The 23,709-nt window shown below is 44.8% G+C and overlaps 3 protein-coding genes across 6 annotated transcripts; 1 reads left to right on the plus strand and 2 right to left on the minus strand.

The window, feature by feature from the left end:
• Window positions 1–210: 210 nt before the first annotated feature.
• LOC129194931 (zinc finger translocation-associated protein-like) lies at window positions 211–7,939 on the minus strand. 2 transcript variants are annotated; one of them, XM_054800465.1, is made up of 5 exons: window positions 7,447–7,939; window positions 4,974–5,477; window positions 4,440–4,796; window positions 3,724–4,158; window positions 211–2,875 (listed from the first exon to the last, which is right to left on the minus strand). In XM_054800465.1, the coding sequence occupies exons 1-5, from the start codon at window positions 7,637–7,639 to the stop codon at window positions 2,385–2,387; spliced, it is 1,980 nt and encodes a 659-aa protein (XP_054656440.1). In that variant the 5' UTR covers window positions 7,640–7,939; the 3' UTR covers window positions 211–2,384. The 2 variants fall into 2 exon arrangements, with proteins under 2 accessions (XP_054656440.1, XP_054656439.1); XM_054800464.1 differs by having other exon boundaries at window positions 4,440–4,799.
• Window positions 7,940–12,720: 4,781 nt separating this feature from the next.
• On the plus strand, window positions 12,721–21,334 carry LOC129168423 (uncharacterized). Of its 3 annotated transcripts, none has more exons than XM_054753684.1 (7): window positions 12,721–12,855; window positions 13,945–16,461; window positions 16,879–17,466; window positions 17,783–17,841; window positions 17,917–17,966; window positions 18,042–18,356; window positions 20,386–21,334. In XM_054753684.1, exons 2-7 carry the CDS (start codon window positions 14,086–14,088, stop codon window positions 20,400–20,402), a joined length of 3,405 nt encoding a protein of 1,134 aa, XP_054609659.1. In that variant the 5' UTR covers window positions 12,721–12,855; window positions 13,945–14,085; the 3' UTR covers window positions 20,403–21,334. The 3 variants fall into 3 exon arrangements, with proteins under 3 accessions (XP_054609659.1, XP_054609657.1, XP_054609658.1); XM_054753682.1 differs by having other exon boundaries at window positions 17,780–17,841; window positions 20,386–21,329; XM_054753683.1 differs by lacking the exon at window positions 12,721–12,855 and adding an exon at window positions 12,894–13,078 and having other exon boundaries at window positions 17,780–17,841; window positions 20,386–21,329.
• On the minus strand, window positions 21,037–23,379 carry ecsit (ECSIT signaling integrator). The gene is made up of 8 exons (XM_054753685.1): window positions 23,266–23,379; window positions 22,769–22,938; window positions 22,292–22,691; window positions 21,997–22,220; window positions 21,877–21,925; window positions 21,662–21,810; window positions 21,497–21,602; window positions 21,037–21,422 (listed from the first exon to the last, which is right to left on the minus strand). Exons 2-8 carry the CDS (start codon window positions 22,898–22,900, stop codon window positions 21,148–21,150), a joined length of 1,335 nt encoding a protein of 444 aa, XP_054609660.1. The 5' UTR covers window positions 22,901–22,938; window positions 23,266–23,379; the 3' UTR covers window positions 21,037–21,147.
• Between the last annotated feature and the right edge of the window lie 330 nt (window positions 23,380–23,709).

A 23,709-nucleotide genomic window follows, 5' to 3' on the forward strand; every position in this document is an offset into this window, starting at 1 on the left:
AAATCATAAATGGTGCATTATAAAGATTGTGCTTCCAGTTAATATGAATAGTGGCTAACCTGCCTCGATATAGTAAGTAGGAATGTGCTAGAAGTGATAACTTGCCATGTTGTGCTGCATTGTGGGACTAAAAAAAACCCATTAAAAATGATCAAACTAAATAACTTAACTCCATTTAGACTTCACTTGTGACAATAAATAAATCTGCAGCACCACAATTGTTTTATTATTGTCTTAATCATAGTTGGGTTGAGAGTATATTATGTATTGTACTGTCATATTTTGGGAATAATTCCAGACGTACATATGCTTTGATGACACACTTGTTTCATGTGAAAAGAAATGTTTATAGGTGAACAGTCTTCAGGTGACTCTCACATGCAGGCCACATACAGATGACAGGTGAGTTGACGTCACAAAAACACATGAAAATGCCACATGTGTAGTGTTTAAGTGCTGGGTTAAAACTCTTGGAGTGAAGCGAAAATGCATTATTCGACCAAAGTAGACCAATGGAGTTGAAAAGGTGACGTTTTGTGTGAATCTCAACCTTTTGCTGCTCAACTTCTTGTTACACTCAATTTAGCATTCCTGTGTCGTTTACATAACAAACTAGTGGCACTCATACAAATAGTCCCATTCAATGATAGACAAAAAGCCCAATAAATTACTACTGTACTTCATTTCAGATATTAACGAATAAATTAACAATTTGAATGGTTTGTTACATCACTTCCAGTAAGTGTGCTTTACCAATCTATTCTTTTTTTTTCTGGGGGATAGTACTAAAATATGACCAAACTAGCTGTAATAAAGGAGGCCCTCGGTTTAAAAAACAAGTTCCGCTCCTACAACAGCTACGTCAATTTTAAACGTGAGTCTGAACGTAAAATTAAGTAAATGAACACCTAAGTCGCTCACACTGTTCACAGAAAACATGGACATGTAAAATACAATAATAAAAATATGAAACAAAACTAATTCAAAACAAATGTAATTCATCACTGTCTTGATTTCACTTCCATTATGGTGGCTTTCCTTCAGTGGGAGATTCTGCCATATGCTTGGGAGCCATAATAAAGGGCGGGAAGTTGATGAGGGAGAGCAGTGGCGGAGTGTAGCTATGTAAGTATTCTGTAATAAGTTCTCGAGCCAATTTACAAACCGAACCGCTTAGGTCTAAACCAAGTTTTTAAGTAACTTATGGGGGTGCCCACAAAACATCATAAACCGAGGACCACCTGTAACGTCTTATGTGTTACATATTCTACCTCGCTAGAACCACTTTGGGAACAAAGACAAAAATCCCTGAGATTTTTTTTTCCAGGTTAACAAGTGAGTTTTCTTTGATTTCTGTGTCCACTTGAGTTGCACACGCTCACTTAAAAATTGAGTGTCAAGAGTTGCTCTGGCATGTGTGTTAAAGTGGTCATAGAAAAGGAAATGAAACGGTAAGATTTCTTACATTTACGCCACGTTTTGTGCAGCTTTAAGCTAAGATGGTTGGATGATGGAGGCCGGCAGAGATAACTCGGTATTACAAGTGCTGATGTAAACAAAGTGTTAAGTAGATGCAAAGTCCTGCTGGAATTCATTGTCTTAAGCAATACATGTTCAAACTGTTCATTCAGGTGGCCGTACAGAAGGGATGATTAATACATTTGTGGCTCAAAAGTGCTGATTCAGATTCATTTCTTCTTCCGACGTCCTGAGATTTAAAAATAACAAAGACCTAGATCGCTTCCTTGGGAGGATTCCATGACAGGTGGGGGCGGGGGGTGGGGTCAATACTACAACTACGCTTTTTCACTGAACAGAATTCAAGTCGACAGCCGGGGTCACTTTAGATGACGCTGCAAGACGTCGAAGGGTGCGTTCACACTTGTCATTTTTAGTCAGGTTAAAATGAATATGCAGCGAAACATACCTCTCTCTTTTCAACAGAGGAATTGTTGCTCATTACAGCCCCCTGCAGTCATCGTAAACAGCGTCTGCTTGCAGCACATCTCTGGGAACCTTTTTGACGTCTCAGATGGTAAAAGTCAAATAAATCTGCCAAGGTATGTGACTCGGAAGACGTCATGCCAGTTTGGGTGCATGAGGTTGTCTGACAACGTACACGTCCCATACGCTGTCCAATAGGACGACTTTATGCATATGCATAACTGAGCATTATTTGCTCCGCTGACAAAAATCCAAACCAGACCACACTAAAGTGACTAAAGTATCGTTTTGGTCCGGACCAGAGTACCGGACTACGAGTGTGAACGCACCCTAACATAGCAGAGCTCCACTGATGTTTGTAGTCTGCGGTGATGCCAAAAAGGACTCCTTGTGGTAATGTGTGTGCACATGAGAGCCTGTGTCACCAGTTGAATTCCATTCTATGTGCTAACGTGCGCTGGGGAAGGCCCCATGTCGGTGCGCGCGTGGTCCTGGGAGAAGAAACAGTCATCCGAGTGGACGAAATGCATGGAGTTCTGGTCATAGTTCAGCATGGCGGTCTGCTTGTCCTCAGCGTTGTAAGACAGCGAGTGGGCGTGCACCTGCTGGATGTGCCTCTTGATGGTGCTTACCTTCAGCGTAGCCAACGTGGCGCCGCACACCATGCAGATGAGCCCGTGTCTCCGGCAGTCGTAGTCCATCAGGAAGTCTGAGCGCCAGCGCACCTGGTAGTTCCGCCGCTGGTCCTTCCCCGGGTAGTGGCTGTGGCGAGAGGGCGTGGCCGTGGTGCCGCCGTCCTTGGCTTTGTCCTTGGCCGCACTTTCGTCATCATCCTCCGCCGTCGCTTGGCTGGAACCTTTGATGTCAGGGGAACTGTCCTCATTCGGGCCTCCTGTGGTATTTAGGACAGGGGCTTCACTTGAGCTCATTTCTGCAGATTCAGGAGATAAAAGAGAGACGGGGAGTGTGTTTTAGTGGTATTGTAATACAATCTTGCCTCAAAATAACAAAAGAACCCCCAAACAAAGAACTCTCCTTAATCAGAAAATATTTTGCTCCAGGGCTCCCCCTATTGATGCAAAGTGTCATTTACTGTTAAGGCCCTGTGGAGATGGACAGCAGTCAGAAGCTAATGTATGTGCTAAATGCTGTGTTACATTCAATCTTAATAGAAACATAGTCTCGTGTTTTAGCACGACACGCAGCTCTGTACAGTAAGATTGCCATACCCCGTATTTTGCCCTTCTTTCCCGGCGTCCTCCCGTTCCTGCATTTTTAACTTTTATTTAAACAAAGACCCCTCTCCGATCGTGCCGGCAGCCGGAGCAGCACATCTCCCGGTCCGCTCGGCCTCTGCAACACTCAATAAACAGCGGTATTACACACATCCCGCAGCAGGTAAAAAGTCAAGCCTTCACAGTAAAAGTACGCCAGTAAAACACGGTTGGTTGCACGGTGCAACGTGCACCACGGCCACCGCAGGTGATGATGGTGACGCAGGGGCGGGGCTCGCAGCAGGCCGAGCGAGCCGCGAGTCATGTGTTTCAATCAAATCGACAGCACGAAAGAGATATGACGACATCTCTGCCAAAAAAGGGACCTAAAGAATAGCACTTGGACAGGGTTGATGTTCCCTTATTTGTCTGGGAAATGTCCCATATTTTCAAATACAATTGTTGGCAGGAATGGAGAGTGCTAGTGCTAACACACAAAGTTCGGAAGACTAAGGATTTTGCCGTGAAACGTTCAAAAACGAAAGACAGTAAGTGATGGTCTCACCATCTTGTGCCGTGGTGTGGTCAGTAGAATAGTCTTTGGTCCAAGCTGCAGCCATGGCTTCTCTTTCTTGCCGACTCAGGCCGGTGGTCTCGGGATGACATTCCTGGATGTGCTGTCTAAAGCTGCTGACCTTGGTCTCGTGCAGAACCTGAGAGCACACCATGCAGTAGGTGCCGCGGCCCTGCGGCCCGTACGCTATCAGGTAATCCAGGCGGAGTCGCCAGGGGTTGCCCCCACGCAGACGCCTCCTCCTGGGCTGGCGGAGGGGCTGCGGCCCCACCTGCTGAGCTTCCATGCCGCCATCTTCACGGATGAGACAAGCGCTCTGAGACAATGAGCCGTCAACTTCCTGGCACAAGTCAGACTTTGTGTGATTCGGCTCAAAGTCGTCGTCTTTGGTGTTTGCCTCGGATTTGATTGAGTTTTCCCACTCATCTGTTCCAAAGAAAGGGAAAAATCAAACAGATCAAAGTCAAGCAAATAAAACTACAGTGTGGCAAAACCTCACGGTAATCATTCTGGGTTGATTAATGACACTGAGGAGCTCCTGGCTGGACTATGGAATGCCCAGGCTCCTCAGCTCAATCTGTTACCATGGCAACACTGATCCAGATAAGCTTGGATGATGGATTTGGGCTGATGACATCAGCCTGTTTGCTGTGTCGGGCTGATGAGCACAAAGAAGAATATATTTTAAATTGTGGACGTATTCTCACCATGAGTCTGAGCCCAGGCCTGCAGGACGCAGTGCTTCTCCTCGGAGCTGAAGACCAACGAGTCGGGGTGTGTGTCCAACACGTGACTCTTAATGTGGTCCAGGTGAAGCGAGGGCAGCTGGGCTCCACACACCATGCACAGCAGTCTACCGGGCTCCGCCTCGTACTCCATCAGGAACTCCTGGCGGAACCAGGCGTGCAGCGAGGCATTCAGGTAGCATTCCAGTGTGCGCGTCGAAGGCCCAGCTACATCCTGCTCCTCTTTCTCCTCCGCGTTCTGAGGTTCTCCTGCCTCAGACTGAGGAGAGAGGCTGAGTTCTTGCTGTGGCTGCTGCTCGGGAGCTACAGCTTGTGCAGCTTCTGCCAAAAAAACAATAAAACATGTCCTCATAATGGCGTTTGCTGTGGATAATACCACTAGAGGGCAGCACAGATTGACGTGTAATGAGAATTGCACAAAAAACATTCAAAAGACTCACACTGCCACCATGTGTAACTTGTACAAATAGTCCCAGTGTGTACAGAAGTATGCACCTGCAGCATGATGGCCCGAGTCCAGCGAGTCGTCATCTCTCTGAGGCGAGGGCCCATATGAATTTTGACCTCCCCCGAGGTTCAAGTGGCTCTCCCACCCTGAGCGGATCACCTCCTTGTCAGCGGCGCTCCATAGCAGCGAGTCCGGGTGCTTCTGCCTGATGTGCCTCTTGATGGTGCTGAGCTTGAGGGTGGCCAGCGAGCTGCCGCACACCATGCAGATCATCCCGTGCCGCTGGGGGTCAAAGTCCATCAGGTACTCGCTGCGCCAGTACTCATGGTAGTATCGGCGATGATCTCGGCCTGGGATGCGACTCAGGCCCGGCCTTGAGGCGCGCTGCACCCTGGATTTGCGCCTGGAAGGCCCGGCGGTCGGCGAGAGAAGGAGCGGCTGGTCTGGATCCTCTGTGATGCTCCAGTAGCTGGTGCCTGGAGATTCGATAGGGTCGACTGTGCCTGCCTCCGACTCTTCGTCAGCGTGGCCATTGACAAATGTGTCCTCCTCTGAGAGAAAGCGAGAGAGAGAGTCAAATGACAACACAGATCCACTTGTTATATCGACCACCAATCCCAATCGGTCAAGATACACTGTCAGTAATAGGAATCCATTTCTGTTTGTCAAGGTCCAGTTATACACCAAGGAGGACTAATTATTGCACTGCAAGATAGCTATTTGTACCTTTTAAGGAGCAAAAAGCTGTACTCCCAAACCTACACATACTGTAAGTACTTTTCCATAGAAATGTACACCCAATATTCAAGTCTGTTTTATAACGCAGTGTCTTTTTGGTACTTAACTGCACTTGTTTTTGGAATTTTGCCCGTCACCCACAATTCTTATGCGAGACATGAACACATATGTCTTTCTCTTTCCTGTGCGCTCTAAAGATCTAAAAACAGATAAAAGCAGACAGCTCATTGCTGCACGTAATGGGTTCCACCTATACCGCCGACAAAGACCGCTATTAAAACACCTCCGTAAACGTTTTATGGTTTTATATACATGCTGTGACTTGTGAAGAGTCCAATGTTTGGTCCTAAGCCGTTCCAGCGTGTTTTTGAGTCATTGTCCTGTTGGAGGACCCATCACATGATCCGACTCTAACCGAAACGTACCCTAAACCAAATCAGTTTTTTTCCCATAAGAAATAATGTCAAGCCAATTAATCCGTTCCAGAAAGCCAAAAATGTTAAAACAAAATACATTTTCATAGATTTACATTTCCAGTTTTACATCCGGAAAACACTTAAAAATTCATATAAATGCACAAAGGGATAAATAAACATTTAACGTCACTTTTACCTTGATTGAAGACGTGATTGTTGGCACAGACGGCGATGTGGCAGCGAGAGACACCACCTTCCTGTTTTGCTGTGAGTTATTTCTTAAACTCAATAGTGTTTCTCACCTCCTTTATCAGAATGTTGGCACTTGCAACTTTCTTTGGCTCCATTGTGGGTTACTTCGCAGTCGTGATCAAAAGAAAAACCGAGGCTTGTGGCTTTGTAAATTGGCAAAGAACGACAGTCAACCGCTGATGACATGGATGAGCTAATACAGGGAGCTTTTGTTTTGAAAATACATTAAGAACACAGTTGTGTTCACAGTGTATTACTAACACAATAAGACGCGTGCCATATATTATGCTAACCGAAAACTGTGCACAACATAAAATTTTGAAGGAAATTTTGGACATTAGCCTAAAAACATGGTAACTGGGACATACGCTAACAAAAGTTCCACTGGATTACTTTTGTCAATTTGAAGTTATTTCAGTGACTATTGTGGGTTTTTTCTTTCACATAAGGGTACCAAAAACTTTATTTACATCTGTATAGACAATCATTCACATTCGTGGCCAATTTTGAGTCTCCAGTTAGGCTAACATGCATGATAAGTAGAGAAAACCTTGCAAACGTGAGGGAAACATGCACACACCATTCAAAGAATTGAATGCGGATCTCTGCCCATGAAAAAAAAAACACAGTGTGCCCCCCGGGCAGCTGTGGTAACTACGGGGGCGGGGGTGTCAGTCAGGGGCCCTTGGAATTGTCCTAACTTTTTCCCCCTATATGGCGCCCCTGCTCCTGACTGTGAAGGCAGATATGCTAGCCACTCCTCCACCGTGCTGTCCAACTTGTGAAAGAAACGTGGATTTTACATTTTTGCACCACTCTTTAAACATTGAGTCAGGATGAAAAAGATCTCAAACATGACAATATCATGTTTACATCCCTGTACGTGCTACATTATGTTGTGTAGTTTAGCTGTACGGTGTTTAGGAGTGGTAGTTCCACCGTCCTCCACTAGAGGACGCCGTGTGCGTGCCATGGTGCTGTTGAGCCTTTGTTTACAGGAGCCACACAGACAGAGGGGCCAAGCCGCTCTACCGTATTGTCCCCGACAACAAATCGCTGACAATGGCCGTCCATTTGACAGCCCCACGCAAGCAAGTGTGAAATGTATCATTACCTCCCAAGTCACTGTGTCCGTGGGTCGCTTGTTCCTCCTCCCCGCTGATTATTATTAATGAGAGCAGCTTAGCCTGCTCGCCACAGCGGAGGTCCACAGGCTCGCTGTCCCCGGGCGCCGTGTCTTCCATCACCGACCCGGTCGTGGCTTGACGCCTGGGCCGCTCGCCGTCCTCCTCGGCGGAGTGGGACATGTCAGTCGCACACGGACATGTTGGCGACACGCATCTGGCATCGCACAGCAGCACTAACGATGTGTGTGTTGTACGTGCGTGTGTGTGGGAGCCAAGTTAACTTTTCACCAATTCACACCAACATGGATACCGAATAACACACACACGAGCCGTCAAAAAGCGTCCTGCTCCGTGTCCGAAAAAAAACAGGCTGGGCCTCCAGTCATGTATTTTAGGCTCTTGCTTGTCTTCAGGGTGGGGAGCCGGACTAGGGGCCCCTGGGGCTCCTTAAGGGGCTCCTGGGTAAATTTAAAGAGACAGTAGCCTCGCTGACGAGAAGCCCACGCAGCCCAGTGGGGCAGCAGGCAGCTAATGCAGATTAAGCCGCTGGTTCCACTAATGCTCTTGTCACTAGAACCACGCCATTAGGTTATGTTAAAAATACCATAGAATGCTATGTGTTAGCATCACAGCATGGGTTTTATCTTATTATTGTGTAGTATATATGACTCAACGTGTGTTCTGTTTTACTTCATTTCTGCTCGTTTAACAATACGACTACACACTTTGACGTATTAGTGTAACTACGCAACATAGTACTATCTGCACTGTAGTAGCCAAAAGGGGAGGGGCTACAGAATATACACAGTCAGTATTGTTTGACCCATTTATAAAATACTTTTACACCCTGAGGTTTTGTAGCAACAATACAATTCCTGCCTGTTCTGACTTTTTGAAAATATTTTCTTTATGATATCTTAGATAGAAAATGGTTTGACTGCGCAATCTGCAGGGAAAAAGTAGTTCTTCAGCTATTAATCCAACAGAGAAGGCGCTGTCTCACAAGTCAATTCACTCAACATTTTCCAGCAGGATGATGTTTTGACAAGACGTGATATGTAACTGGACGTTTTATAAGTACAATACTGTATACTGTATGCCAGGGATTGTTTCTTAATGTGTAAAACTGAATTTAAAATGCATAATAATAATAACTGTGAGAGTCATGTTATAGGGTTTAGAACAGAAGGCTGATTGACTGGGGCAAGGCAGATCTTATAGTTATCTAAAATAGTAACCTAATGACATTGTCATTTACCGATTTATAAGACAAAGAAAAGGACAACATCAAATTAAAACCACAAACTGAATACTGACTCACCATCGGTGCGAGTCTGGAGTTTGTTTTTCAGAGAGAAGATGATAACAGAAGTTAACAGGCGCAATGTGTCTTTACTGTCCACTGACGGTCTTCAGTGCAATTATGCAAAGTCCCGGGTAGTTCCTTTTTCATTTTAATCTGAAGAGACAAAACAAGCAACTTCTCTCTGCACATAAATGGTAGGTTTGGCTCATTAGCATGGACGCAGTGAGCGACGTGGTGTAAACTTCTTTATTTTCAAAATTGATATGCATTTGCATTAACTTTGATGCTGTTTTTTTCATGAAACTAATTAGGAAAATGTGTTAATTCATTTGTAATTTACTTTTTTTTTTTTTGCTTTTGAAAGTTTTCCTGCAACACCGTTCTGACATGATTTGCACTCTGCTTGGTCTGCTGTCCTCCTTTGTCTCATTGCAGCTCTGCAGCGGAATCTGCTCTCCTAACGAGCACAGCTACCGCCAATCAGTAATCAAGCCCTTCTCAAGCAGTGCTGCCAAGTCAGCTGGTGCCAGATTGCTGTTGAACCTTCACCAGCGTCGTGCATGCGCCGTTCATTCATGCTATGGTTGCTAGTATTTCTTTTTTTGCCATTTTTCCCTGCTGCCGACTATTACCTGCAAGTTGTTGAGCATTTCCAGTGTTTTCCCTTATTTGCTGCTTTTGTTTGTACTTTGCTAGTTTCCTGGTGACCTTTTGTAACTGCTGTCTTCTGTTGTACTTTGTCATTTCTCCTGTGTGAGCACCCTTTGTTATTTCTAAATACCTTTTTTGCACCATCCTGCCTTTGTCTCTGCTCTGGGGTCCACAACACCTGGACCCATGCCAGACACCGTAACACGTTCAGCCCCCGTGCATGGACCGGTACCGAGCTAACCGGAACGTACTCTAATCGAATCAGCTTTTCCCATCAGAAATAATCTAAATCCAAATAATCTGTTCCTGAAAGCCAAAAATGTCCAAACAATATAAATTTTTATAGATTTACAATTCTAGTTTTACATGCAGAACACACTTCAAAATGCACATAAATGACAACTGAAAGGGATAAATTAACATTTAACGTCACTCTTACCTTTTACCTTGGTGGCAACAAGATCCACACAAATGCCACCTTCATGTTTTATGAGTTATTTCTTGAATTCAATAGTTTGTCACCTTCTTTATCAAAATGTTGCCACGTGCAACATTTTGATAAAGAAAGTGAGTTCTTTGGCTCCATTGTGGGTTATTTTGCTGTGATAAAAAAAAGCAGAGACCTGTGGTGTAATTATGTTAGTTAGCAAATAACTACAGCGTCAACCTCTGATGATGGAGCGACCTTCTGATTCCTGTTTCCATGTATTAGCAAGCTAAAAGGCTGCTAGCAGGGACGTTTTGTGATGAAAATACATAGTTAAAAAAAAAATACATAGTTGTATGTTATCGTATATCAGGTACGACCTGGTGGTTGGGGACCTTTTGGTTTAGAGCAAAGACTTTAAAGCGCAAGTGCACGACTGCCTAGTCAGGCGATAATGCATCTAATACAGTGTGGTACGCAATGGAAAAGTCCGCCATGTTAGTAAGCAAGCAAGCTGGGCAGGGTTAGGTGTAAGGCGAGGTACAATGAATTAGCTGGCTTTGAGTGGAATAGAAAATGAAGTTAAGTGCAGTGCTTACACTTTGATTAAATGAAGGAATGTCTTTTTTTTTTTACTCAACAGAATGAATATATGCAAGTAGGTTAATGTATGCACCACTACATTCTCAACGTGATATAAACATGAAAGTGCAAGTATCTGAATCTTACCATAAAGAATGTAAATGAGAACTGCTATAATCAGGTGTGTTGCTTGCCAAAAGGCAAGGCAGACGACTTGTTGGGGCCCCAGCCCTGTTGGGGGTCCCAAGGGCAGACATACTTTGAACTTCTACGACAGTGGCACTATGCATAATGTCGATGGATGCTGGTTCGAGGTGCCCCCTACAAATATTTGCCTAGGGCCCCATCAGACTCTAGAATCGCCTGTGGCTATAATACAATGTGTTACATTATTCACATACGCACAGGTGAATTACATACTGTTAGCAACTTGGAGTACATAACAGAAAAATCATATTTGAACTATGACATTCAAAAATAACTATTTCCTGTCCCTTCATCCAAATTGAATGTGTTCATTTTATCATGTACTGCTTTGTTACCAAATTATGATCAAACAAGAATATCACTACATAGGAGTTTGTTAAAAGAAGAATACTGTGTACACTAGTGTAAAGTATACGAAATGAAGTTTGCATTTATTATAGTCATATGTCAATCAAAGCTTTTAATGAGTGCATGCGTGTATAAACTTGGGTAGCAATGGCTTTGTCCCGAAACTATAAGGTTGGTGGCTCAATCCTCACTCCACCCAGTCACTGTCTCTGTGTCCCTGGGCAAGGCACCTCGCCCACCTTGCCCCCCACACTGGTGCATGAATGTAGAGGTCGTAGGCGCGAATTGGCAGCCATGTTTTCGTCAGACTACCCCAGGGCGGCTGTGGGTACAGATGTAGGTTACTACCACTGTTGTGTGACTGAGGAGTGAATGAATAATGGGTTCACTTCATTGTGAAATGCTTTGGATGCCTTGACAAGTGCTATATAAAATCAAATTCATTCTAATTCTAAAAATATATATTATTATTATTGTATGGGGATCCTGCTTAACAAGGCGGCCAAGTCTGCCCATGGTGTACTACAATACTAGTAGCCAAGTAAGCAGTGTTGCCCATGCGCTTCAAAGTATTTTGTTTAGAGTATCAAAAATAGACTTTCGTTTAGAGTATAGAGTAAAAATAGACATTGTTAGAGAGCTTTTATGAGTGTGTCCAGTATTCCAATTTTTTTGCTATTCACGGGGGTCTTGGATCATAACAGCCACAAATAGAGGGGCTCTACTGTTCTTATAATTTGTAGTGTATTTACAAATTAAATGAACACTTAAGTGAATTTGTATTCATTATGATAGGTTGTGGCTTATTTAGAGGTCCCAACTGTATGTTTTCCAATTATGATTGTGTCTGTTTCTGCATAATAATAATGTTTTTCTTTGTCTCAAACATACTTAAGAAAGTTACATTACAGTTCCACTCGATGTAACGGTTCAGACCCCAAGCTAATTATGTACATTAAAAAAAAAACTTATAACATAAACAAAGGAATGCAATCAAGATGTGCTGGTGCTAATAAAAGTAAAAGTCAGGCTTCATTAAAAAAAAAAGTAGTGTTTTTATGAAATGCTTATCAGTGCTTATCATTTGCGCAATTCAATATGTCTGAAAAGGACTAATCTTATTTAATCCTACACCTTCTCCTATCTCAGCAATTACTGATACTTTGTGACAATAGGTAGCTGATTGATTCTTATTGGAAAATGTCTTGTCCTAAATTGGGATGTTACACCAGAAAAGAAAACATTCGCAGATTGTTTGCTTGTTCCCTTAAATTGACCCCTTAGTTGTTGACATTTCATCATGTTTTTTGCAGTGCATGTGCAAATATAGGTCAGCTGTAGACAGGGGCACCACCTGGAATTCTGGGCCCCATGAAAAAAAAAATCTATTTGGGCCCCCCTCGCAACTGTTGTCACCACATCTCTATGTTTTGGGGCCCCTGGATTGTCCTAACTTATCCCCCCTGTACGGCACCCCTGGCTGTAGACGCGCAGTCAGTCAGTCAATGGCACTTTGTCCTCCTATTCAAATTTAGGCAATCAAATGTTGTATTTTGAAAGCGTGCATCATTTTTTTTGTGTCTAGAATGCTTCCTGAATGTGCCCAAGTCTTTGGTACAGTAACATGTGTCCTATCATGTAGATCATAGCCATTTGTTATAGCATAGTGAAGAATGGCGGCCGCGGCCACACACACACAGACACACACTGAGGTCCAACATCCTGGTACTTATGTGCGTTGTCAAGGCAGCCTGTGTACGGTTGGCTGGCGGAATCGAGCTGCAGTGTCCTGCCTGTGTCCTCGCACCACAAAAAAGACAAAACCTCTCCCTAAAAACTGCCCTGGAAAAAAGTTAGATGTAACTCAAAGAAAAGGTAAACGACCGTGCATGCTTTTATTTTCTTAGCGGGTTCTTTTCGCCAGCAGGCGCAGACAGACGGCAAGGACAAGAGGAGGAAGATGTCCATTGTGAGACACAGCTCTTAGCCTGCTTGAACGCCCCCAATGGCGCACTCTTTTATTTATTCATGCATGCATGCAAACGCTTCGGAGTTCTTCGCCGGCTTCGATTTGAACCAAGCAAACGTTCGATAAATGGTAAATATTTGTCGTCGACGGGCAGAATTGTCGTGTCATAAGAGAGACACGTTTAAAGGGGCAGTGTCACCCTGTTTGTGCTTCCGGCTTCCTATACGTTTCTCAAGACATGTTTGTAGGTTTAAAAAAAGCTAACTGCTGTTAAGATACAGTAGTACAATGTGACCATGTGCCATTGTCCCATCCTTTAACACCCAGCATAAAGAGTCCAAACGTGTATTTTTTGTTTTTCTGTGAAAATCACATGTGAAAGTGGATTATTTTACACATGGTGTACTGTGAGAGCCATACATGCTAATCTCTGAAAAATACATTGTGTTCATATAGCACTTCAAAATATGATTACACATTTTGTTCATATATCAGATATCACAAACGTTTGGGATATTTGGCACATGGGTGAAAGTTGAGGAGGAACCTAAAATACAGGTGAACCTAAATTGACCTTCTCTAAACATTTAAATGCACATCACCGAGGCAAATGTGTGATCCATGAATAGACCAATAAATGTCCTGGTTCAATTAGAATTGGTATTTAAACAGTCGTCTTCATCACGCTGTTCACCTTTTGACATCATCAGACAACACCTAACCTAACAAATAGAATGTTTTCAGATGGAAGTGGCCACTGAGTTTAGCATGTCATCAGCAGGTTGAACATGATAAGTGATTTGAAGAGTCACAATTTCACTGGGCATGTGCATTCAACAGTATATGGAAGGTCGAACTGTAGTGCATTTTAGGTTCATCCTGAAATTTCACCCAAAAGTCAAATATCTCGAACTTTTTGTGAGTCAGGGCAACTAAAGGCAGACTTGTGATAATCTCACAGCAGATTATGCCTCATGTTTGATGTGCTTCCTTAGGACACCTGATTGCCAATGTGATGCTGTCCCCGCTGTGACATCATGAAGAAGAACAAGTTGGGTCATTGAGGACTGAATGAATGGATCCATGTGACCAGCCATTTTGATGAGATCTGACGCGCTGTACAAGCTGGCAACAGCATGCCAAGCGTCAAAGGGAAAGGCGGTTCTGCATCCCAGCGGTACCAACCTGCCTCAGAGTATGACGATGCCACTCTGGCGCGCAGAAGAGAATACTGGCGAACCCAGAAGCGGCAGCAGAGGGCCCGCCTTTCGGGGAACGGAAAGAGACCAACACGGGAGAGTACAGTTAAGGTCTGGCATCTGAGTGCTCCTGCGGGCGTGAATTGTACTTCATCTAGGTCTCAGAGGTCTAAAAGCACTGAGAGCACTGCGACCATGCTGACCAATGGCAGGTCAGCTAACATCACAGCACAACGCAGATCACAACAGAAGACACACTTTGCGTTACGCTCTCGGAAACCTTCACACCCTGGAGTACCCTCCTCGTGGGACTCGGCACCTGTCAAGACAGAAGACACAGCGCCTCAAACAGGCAGTAACAATGCAGACTCTCTTCCTCTGCTCCAGTCTGAGGAGGAGAGGGCGGCTCTGCGCCGAGAGCACTGGAGGATAAAAAAGCGAGAGCAACGTGCCAAGATGGCCGCAAAGCTCGCCAAAGCCAGAGAACGGACACAGAACAGAAACGTCACGTCGGGGAGGACGAGTGCTGCTCATCCTCTTGGAAAGGTGAAAACACAAATAGTAATAAATAATCATAATAGGAATAAAGCCTCCCAAATGGGAATTCCTGATGGTAACTTGGAGAGGAAGCCTCCACATTTTGTACTGTCCTCTGTCCCTCGAGCGATCACCAGATGCAGAACACCTCGGCAGAGATTGATAGACGCTCAAAGACATCTAAAAGTCAAATCCTTGTCTTTGGCATCAACTTTTAACTTGAGACACATTCTCAGAATAGACTCCTGTGACACACCAGAGCAGATCATCGCCAAACAGAGGGAATACTGGCGGATTAAAAAGAGAGAACAGCGGGCAAAGATGACAATGGAGGCCAAGGCCCGGCTTAAGGAGAAAGACTCCGTGATGCGACGAGTCCGACGCTATCAGAAGATCCTGGAGGACATGAGAAGGTCCCGAGCGCTGGCCCAGTCGTCAGGAAGCAGTCTGAGCCATGTGTCTGAGACTATCGGGGGCTTCATCAAAGAGGACGGAACGGTGTCTGTTAACATTCCCCAGTTGGTTTCCTTAAATCCCAACAGATCCAAAAGTGCAGAAGGACTTCATGCTTCAAATCCTGTTGATGCTAAGTGGAGACCACTTTGTGTCAAGCAGCTCCCCCCTCAGGTCAACGTGTCCCCTGTTAGAGCGGCCACTCAAAGCACAACCACATCAGCCATCCAAAGTGCCACCAGCACCCTCACTCTCACTCATCCTCAAAGACAGCAGAATTTAATTCCTGGGAATCCGTCCCCAGGTGGATGTGTCATGAGAATGGCCGTGTCAAATCGCGCGCTCACGTTGGATCTGTCATTGACAGAGGAGGCGAAGATGGCCAAAAAGCGTGAGTACTGGCGGGTGAAGAAGCGCCAACAGCGGGCTGCGCGGGCGGCCCGACTGAGGCAAAGTGTGTCTGAGGCGAGACACACAGCAACTTTGCAGAGGAGGAAAGCCCTGAGACAAGCAGCAGCAACCCCTGTGGCACCAAGCAGGCCTCCGGCGGAGCGTTCAGGAAACCAAGCGCCTCATTTAAATGACAACCAGCCCGCCGCTCCATATGCTAATGCCATAAAACAGGAGCCCACACCAGCAGCTAATCTAAATGACGCCCCACAAGCAGCCATATGTCCAGACCTCAAACCCCCAGCCTGCCCTGCCTCCCCAGCGCCATCACCTCCAGTGCCTGAGCCTGACCTAGCTGTGGCGGCAGACAGCCAGGCTACCACTCTGCTAGCTGTGGCCTCCATGAAGAGGCTGCTGGAGGAGTCACTAAGCACGGTCAACAGCGAGTGTAAAAGCAAAGAAGCCCAAGTTAAGGCTGAGATTAAAGAGGAGGCTTCAGAGCCAAATCTAACTCCTGTGGCTCCCATCGTTGCTGACTTCACACTGCAGGTCAAAACCCAGCCCCCCCTCAAGGACGACCAAACAGCACCTCTTTCTACCTCAGACATGGTCCTCCTGCAGCCTACCTGCAAGGGGTCACCCCAAAGCACTCCCATGGTCAGGAGGGAGGGCACACCCAGGCTTCGCCCTTCTAGGGCGGTGTCTCATCAGAACTCCAGCTCAACACAGCCGCCTAAGCTCCATCACCACCCTGAGCGCACAAGAGAGAACCGTAATGATGCCGGTTGTCGGAAGACGTTGGACGGGGTGGAGCAGAGCGCCATGAGCAGCCTGCAGAGGAAGAGGGAGTACTGGAAGCTGATGAAGAGGCAGCAGAGGGCCCGTTTGAAGGACCAGCTGAAGGACAGGCGGCTTCCCCTGAGAAGCAACCAGGTGCTGTTTTGGTTTTTACGTCTTTATGATGTTTGTGTGCTATTTCATGAAGATCTGTGTGTGTAAGGCTGAAACCTGACTCATGACTACAAACAACTCCCTGAGATTTGACACTGGCGCAGCAAAAATAGTGTTCACTTGGGGTGGGGGGTGCTTTTGAAACTGAGCAGGTCATTTGCTCATCAACATAAGACGAAAGTCGTGGAGGCAGCTTGTAATCAGTAAATCAGGGGCTGACACTTCTGAGTTACCCCTGAATCGTAGGTCTTCATGTGAGTAAGACATCATGAGCAATGCTATTCTTCCAACTTGTATGTTCTAGTACGTGTGTGGTGTGGAAGAACTCCAGTGGTTTTTTCCGCAGAGTGTGTTTATGTGTTGCAGGAAGTCATCAGTGTGTGTTGTTTTGCCTTTCAGGCGCCAGCTCTGGTTGCCAACTCCATTAAAGCCGTGAAGGCCCCAGCAAAACTTCTCCCCAAGGCGACCATGCCTTCCTTTTCGTCAGGGAGCAAGATTCCCACTCTACTAGTTCTCACTTCTTCGTCTTGTAGTGCTGAGCCGTCAACGAACTCAATTAAAGTAAAGCACCCTGTCACCAGCAAGCCATGTGATGTGAATGAGCCACATGCCACGCCAGCTTCACTTAAATGGACATCCAGAAGCACAGATTTCCTCCCGACTCTGAAGCCCCCGGACAACCCTCTTTCCACCATCAACCTGCATCCCATTGAACCCCCTGGCCAAACCCCAAACCCCACTCTTTGTTCAATTAAAATCACTCAGACCTCCAAACATTTCCAAGCCGTGGCACCTTTAAGCACCATGGGTCCTCCCAAGCCTGTTCCTGGGGAATCCAAGGAGGACTTTCAGAAGAGGAAGCGGGAATATTGGAGGATAAAAAAGAAGGAGCAGAGAGCTAGGAAGGCTGTTGGTGATAAGGGGATCGCGCAGAGTAGAGTCTCCAAATGCAAACCCATCCTGCATGCTCAGGACATGCACATTCAGGTACTACAACCTATTAAAAATAAATCTTTCTTCATTAAAAATGTTGAAGAGTTACCAGGAAGGTTAGCCAGGTTCACCATGACAACAGCAAACACTAATCTTCTCGTTCTAAAAGCTGTTATTACAAGTTGAAATTACATGTTGATATTCAAGCTTTCACACTGAAATATTCACTGAACAAGACTTGATTTGACTGTTTTATTGGCATTATTTTTCCTTTGCTGGGCTTTGAGTGAGATGGTAGTTATCCAACATTGCTCTGGGACAATTTAAGCATATTAACAGAACTGTTTTATATACGATTTCATCACAGCAGGATTCCTGTCAATGGGTGACCTCCAGTCCTTTGACGGAAGAATCAGAACATCTTATCAGGTATAACACTTGATTTGTTTTGCCTTGTTTTTTGTGTTATAGTTATTGTCATATTGTATTCTTTGTTTTTTGCAGCAATTCGATGCACACTGAGGCCTACCCAGATTACACAGTGCCACTACAAGGTGAAGTATTGACACGTTTTCAATCTGAAGAGAATTAAATGTCAGAAGCTCATTTTCCTCACCCGGTGTGGTCAGACGAGCTTTTGTTTGCCAATGACGAGCACCATCCCGGCAGCGAGGACGGTCTTATATCGGAGCCCGCGTGGAGGAACATCTACCTCATGGACTACGACCCCCTCAACCAGCTGCTGGTCTGCATGGTGTGCGGCAACCTGCAGTACTCCCACAGCCTGGAGGGGGTCCGGGCCCACATTGACGAGGCCCACCCACACACGCTCACCCTGGAGCCCGCTGAGCGACGGTGCATCTTGGAGGCCTGGGATGAGCAGGTGTCTCAGCGGGAGCGCTTCTTTACCAGCCAGCTCCAGCAGCATGGAGCTACTCTGCCCGGTAAAATGCTCTCCTCATATCTTTATACGCTTTAAAGCCACCACATGCCACCATTTTACTACACTGACTTGTATAGTAGTTCTGTGGTTGCCACGGTGACCCATTGCTCTGCCTGTCTCCATGCATTGCTGGCATAGATGGATGAACAACGATACATTATTTGTACTAAAAAAAAAAAAAAAAAATTTGACCAATTAAGTAAAATTGGATAATTTCCCACAGCACATCTAATGATTGCTCATGGCACAATAGCGTGCCGCGGCACAGTGGTTGGGAATCACAGCTCAAGAATATCGGTGGATCTGTGTGTGGAATTCTGACTAAAAGTCTCCTTACGCCAGAAACCCAAAATCTGTGCACTGCGTAATGATTATAAAATACATAATACTTTTCTCATGATGATAAAATGATGAAATATCCAAGTGCTGCATTGCTATTGTCATGTATCTTTTTCTCAGGACGCTAGGTGTTATGTCATACTTATTAGTTATGACAGTTATCAGTTATTTACAGTCATCACTCATATGTTGACGAGCACATACAATACAGGATATGAACCGTGACGGTTTATGATTTAATTAAGCATTTTAAAACGAAACAAAGATTAACTTAATAAATGTTGAGACACAAGTGTTTTACTTTATTGATTAACCTTTATTTCCTTCCATTACATGTAGGATCAAAGTTCATTTCCAACAAATGACGTCACTTCACCACTTAACATGCGTGTTGCCTTTTTTTTTTTTTTTTTTTTCCATGTCTCCAAAAAGTACAAAGTTGGCGGACATTCTCACACCAGGTTGTGTTTTTTGAGCACACACATTGTGTGGAAACACCGTATGGAACGTTATGGTACTGTTTTGTGCGTACGCAAGCTTTCTAGCTGAGACCCCTGGACAACTCTTGTGTTGTGTTGACACAAGCATTATTGCGCTTCATTTCAAGATGTAACTAATTGTCATAGTATTTCAGCATATTGGTGACAATTTACTGTGTGTGTGTTGGGGGTAAGGGGGGGTTCTTGAAAAAACTGTGTTACATTTTCTAGTACATGCCGTGAAATTTAGTGGAGAAAATAAGTATTTTGATCCAGCGGTTATGCTGTAATTTTACTCCCTTACAAGGATATGAGCAGTCCAGTTTTGTGGTGGGTTTATTGTGACAGAAAGAGACGGAATGTAAAAAAAATTGGAAAGAAAATAACATTTCATAAAGGTTATATGTTAACTTGTATTTGATTGAGGAAAAGTATTTCATCATGATTTAGTACTTTTTGGCAAGCACAGAAGCCAGACCTTTCTTGTAGTTGGTCACCAGGGTCGCACAAATCTCGGGAGGGATTTCGGTCCGAGAAAGTAACTGTTTAAATTTCCGTGTGTGACAGTAGGAATGGTGTTGTTGGGCTCATATTCAGCATTTCTCGCCCTCCAAACACGTCAAGTCCACTTGATGCCAAAGAGCCCGATTTTGGTCTCACGAGACCACATCACATTCTCCCAAGCCTTGCCTAAGTCATTCAGGTGTTGACTGTCAAACTTCTGGTAGTCCAGGCCAGTCTTGTGCAGGTGTACAATCTTGTCTCTGAGGTCGTCTGACTGTTTTTTGGTCTTCCTCATGGTGGTGGCGAGCTTTGAATGGAAGAGAGAGTCTGTGTTAGGTGTCTTATCCACATAACGAATGAGTAATTTCCTAAAGGGACAGGACATACAGTATGTGTGCTTCATGGTCTGCAGGGGTCAGAACGCTTACTGTTGGGTAGGGGATCGAATACTTATTTCCCTCAATCAAATTAATTTAGAGCCTTTATTTAATGTTAGTTTTGTTTATATTCTCTCTCTCTCTCTCTCTCTCTCTGTTGGAATAAAACTACCATAAAAATATGCACCGCTCATACCTTTTTAAGGGGGTAAGCCTACAAAATCAGCATGAGATCCAATACTTATTTTCATCAGTGTAAATTGAGGCTGAAGAGATTAGTATGCAGCATGTTTGAATCAAGTTTAATTTTTGTCTCACATTTGTTTCACAGAAACATACAGGGAGTGACGTGCAGGGCTGGCCCCCACCTGGAGAGAGTATCTCTACCTGGTTTATTTATTAGCATGTTTCAAAAGGAAAACTTGAATTGAAACACCACCCACGCATCCAAATTAGGTTTTCACATGTCTGGACGAGCCCACACATCATATTAAAGCACAATAACGGATAATGTTGTTGTTGATGTATACTGTATATTATTTTGTACACTTTCTTCTTTGACAGTACTCGAAGCACTTAATCTTGTTTGAAACACTCGTTTTTTTTTTTTTATTCTAAAGAGATTTGAATCTGTGTTGGCAGAAAAAGGCAATAAGTACTATGTATTGGTATGCATCAAATATACAATAATCACTTGGATTGATCAGCCTTGGTCATGTGACAGCTGTACATACAAAATACTGTATTTGAGATGGCAAATTCACACTTTCCAGCAGCCTTTATTTATTATTTATTGCGTTTTTGACTTTGCTGGAGAAGATTCCAACGGCTGCAGGGGATCCCCTCCGAGTGTCTTTGTGACTTGTTTACCAGTTCAAAGGGAATGTTTTTTAAATGCCTTTCAAGGAATAAAAGATTTTGTACATTGAAGGCCATTCTGTAAGGTTTTCTTCTCTTGCTACGATAGCAAACAAAAAGACACATGTGACTCACTCTTGCTGTGAATTCATTTATTACTGCATTTGTACAATGTCAATTGTTGAATGTCATGCAGAGAGAGTTCCTCCTCCTTACTGATGGGATGTCTTCCTCACTACTTCATCCCACTACTCCTCCTCGGCTCCTCCTCTTCTTCCTCCTCTTCTGGGGTAGACTCGTCCCTCTGGGTTTCTGGACGAGCACTGTGGTGGTGGGCTGACTCTGCATAGGCTCCAGCCTGGAGCTCCCTGGGGCCGGGTTCCAGGCGGAAGAGGGTGGTGATGTGACCCAGGATGGGGTTGGTCTCCTGTAGGCCAGAGATCCACTGGTTGAGGGTGACCTGGTCTCCCTGGCTGGTCATACACATGGCAAACACTGGACCTTCATCCACTACGGGTACAAAGACATGTTAGAGAATGCACTTTTGTACGTTTCTCGCTGCTGACTAAATGCGATCATCTCACAGTCTTCCACGTCAAACGTCTCAATGTCTCCGAGGTCACGGTCATAGTCGAGGTCAAGCTGCAGAGGGTAGCCGAAGGAGCGCTCTGGATCGTAGGGTTCCTCCACCTGGAGAGAAACAGAAGTCAGTCGAGTCGAGAAGTCAGTCGGGCCAAAGTCATTGTCACCTTCTCCTCAGGCGGTGTGGGGTCGGCTCGAAGCACGTAGTATTGGACGCATGTCTTCCTCAGCCACAGTGGGAAAGGTCCCTCCACAAACACTGGCCTGCTGGGTTTATGTTTGCTGAGGAGCTCCATCTGGCTGGGACTCTGGATGCCTGGTGGGGCACAACATGCTGTCAACAAGTATGACAGTATTATGTAAAGCAGAAGTGTGCACCTACCTACTATGTGTGGAACTGTCACCCGGTCTTCCATCCTTGTGATGGGCATCTGGTGAGGACAACAATGATTCCACTTTTCCCTTTGATAAATACAAACATATTGCAGCTTTAACTCGTCACCTGGTAAACGCTGACTTTAGCATCCAGATCGTTAGCGATTCGTTTGAGGCTGAAGCGAGCCAGGTCTACTGGGTCTTCAGGCAGCTCATGCGGGACGGGGAAAGGGTTGGCGTGTTTGAATCTAGGGAACCAGTACATAATGCGCTGGTACTTCCGCACAGGGTGGCCCTTCTCTCCAAATATCTGCACCAACAGCACCTTAGTTTCCACGTTAGGCGTGATGCCTGGGGAATAAATTATTCATTTCAGCTCCAGAATACGTAATATTTGATAACTTTGTTTCCTGGACACACACCGTAGTTCTCCATCTGTTCTAGTATCTCCACTGCGCACTCCTGCTGTCGGGGATAGTGGTTAAACATGCGCTGGATGAAGTTCCTGGGCACAAATACCTCCTTAGGAAAAACATCCAGGAGCTTGTTGTAGACGGCCAGGTCTTTCTCCACACCAAACTCGGGCATCTTCTTAAGAGCAGCGTAGATGAACTCCACGTGACCACGCCGTCTCACGTCAGCCTTGGTGAAAAAGTCCACCACCTTGTTGAAGGAGGCCTTGCTTTTGTTTTCCGGGGCCAACTGCTCAAAGAGGTCGTGAGAGACTACAGACTTGTTCTTGCCATCGTCCTCATTGAGGAACTCTGACGGCACTCTGCGACCTTTGGAGCATGGCGGGCTGCCGTGGATACGCCTCAATACCTACCATAATGATATATGAACTTTAAGTCTACACTCATGGTACTGTTGTCATCTCTTTGATGCTGTGCAATGTTTACCTGAGGTTGTGTGTTGTGCAGCAAGCTGGGGTGACCAGATTGGAGCAGAGGGCCATACTTGGCTGCAGATGAGGCAGACTGGCCCAGCAGCCTGAGCCTCTGCAGCTGGATCAGGCAGCGTGCACACTTCATGTTGGGGCCATCACGAGACAAAAGCCCAGGATACAGAACTGCATGGGAAAAGCACAAGATAGCCAACACACTATCGTGTTACAGATATTGTCATCCTATCAGTTCCATTTTTTTCACAAATGTCATTTTTATGGAGCAAAACTCCCATACATTATTTATTAGAATTATTATACATGAATCATCATACATTACTGTATAGCAGAACTACAGTACTTGCATAACATGTATGTACATAGTATGTAAGTAATTTTGCTGTGTAATGGATTATAAAACTGCCAATGCGGAATGAAGTTTAATTGAAAATATAGACAGTATAACTAAAATAACTAGTTTCTTCATTTCTCCATGTTTCGTAAGATACGCACCGTTTATTAAACGTCTCCTTCAGAGATTATTCTTCATGGGTGCCACCATGTTGTGAAGCCGACTGACTTCCGGTTTCCATCCTCAAACACTTCCCTTCACGCAAACAATTACTCCCGCTCTCTTTTTTGGTAATTCTTGGAAGATATGAGTTAATAATTAAACTTTAAAAAACGAATTATGTGTTTAAATTCAGGTATTTAGTTGCAAGTAATGAAGGTTTCTTGTCGAAAAATAAAATGTTAATTTAACAGCAGTTCCAAAAGTAGCCACATGGCGGCGACAGTTACCCGCAAATAATCTGAGTCGTCAAACCTGTAAGGAAGAAACGACATTTACAAAAGAGGATCCTTCGTAAATACTATTAATTTTACTTAAAATATGCATACTCTAAACACAATGCAATTAAATAAACTAGGGCTCAAGTAGTAAAGATGTTTACTATG

The sequence above is a fragment of the Dunckerocampus dactyliophorus genome, chromosome 15 (genome assembly GCF_027744805.1).
Source record: "Dunckerocampus dactyliophorus isolate RoL2022-P2 chromosome 15, RoL_Ddac_1.1, whole genome shotgun sequence".
Classification (NCBI taxonomy): Eukaryota; Metazoa; Chordata; class Actinopteri; order Syngnathiformes; family Syngnathidae; genus Dunckerocampus; species Dunckerocampus dactyliophorus.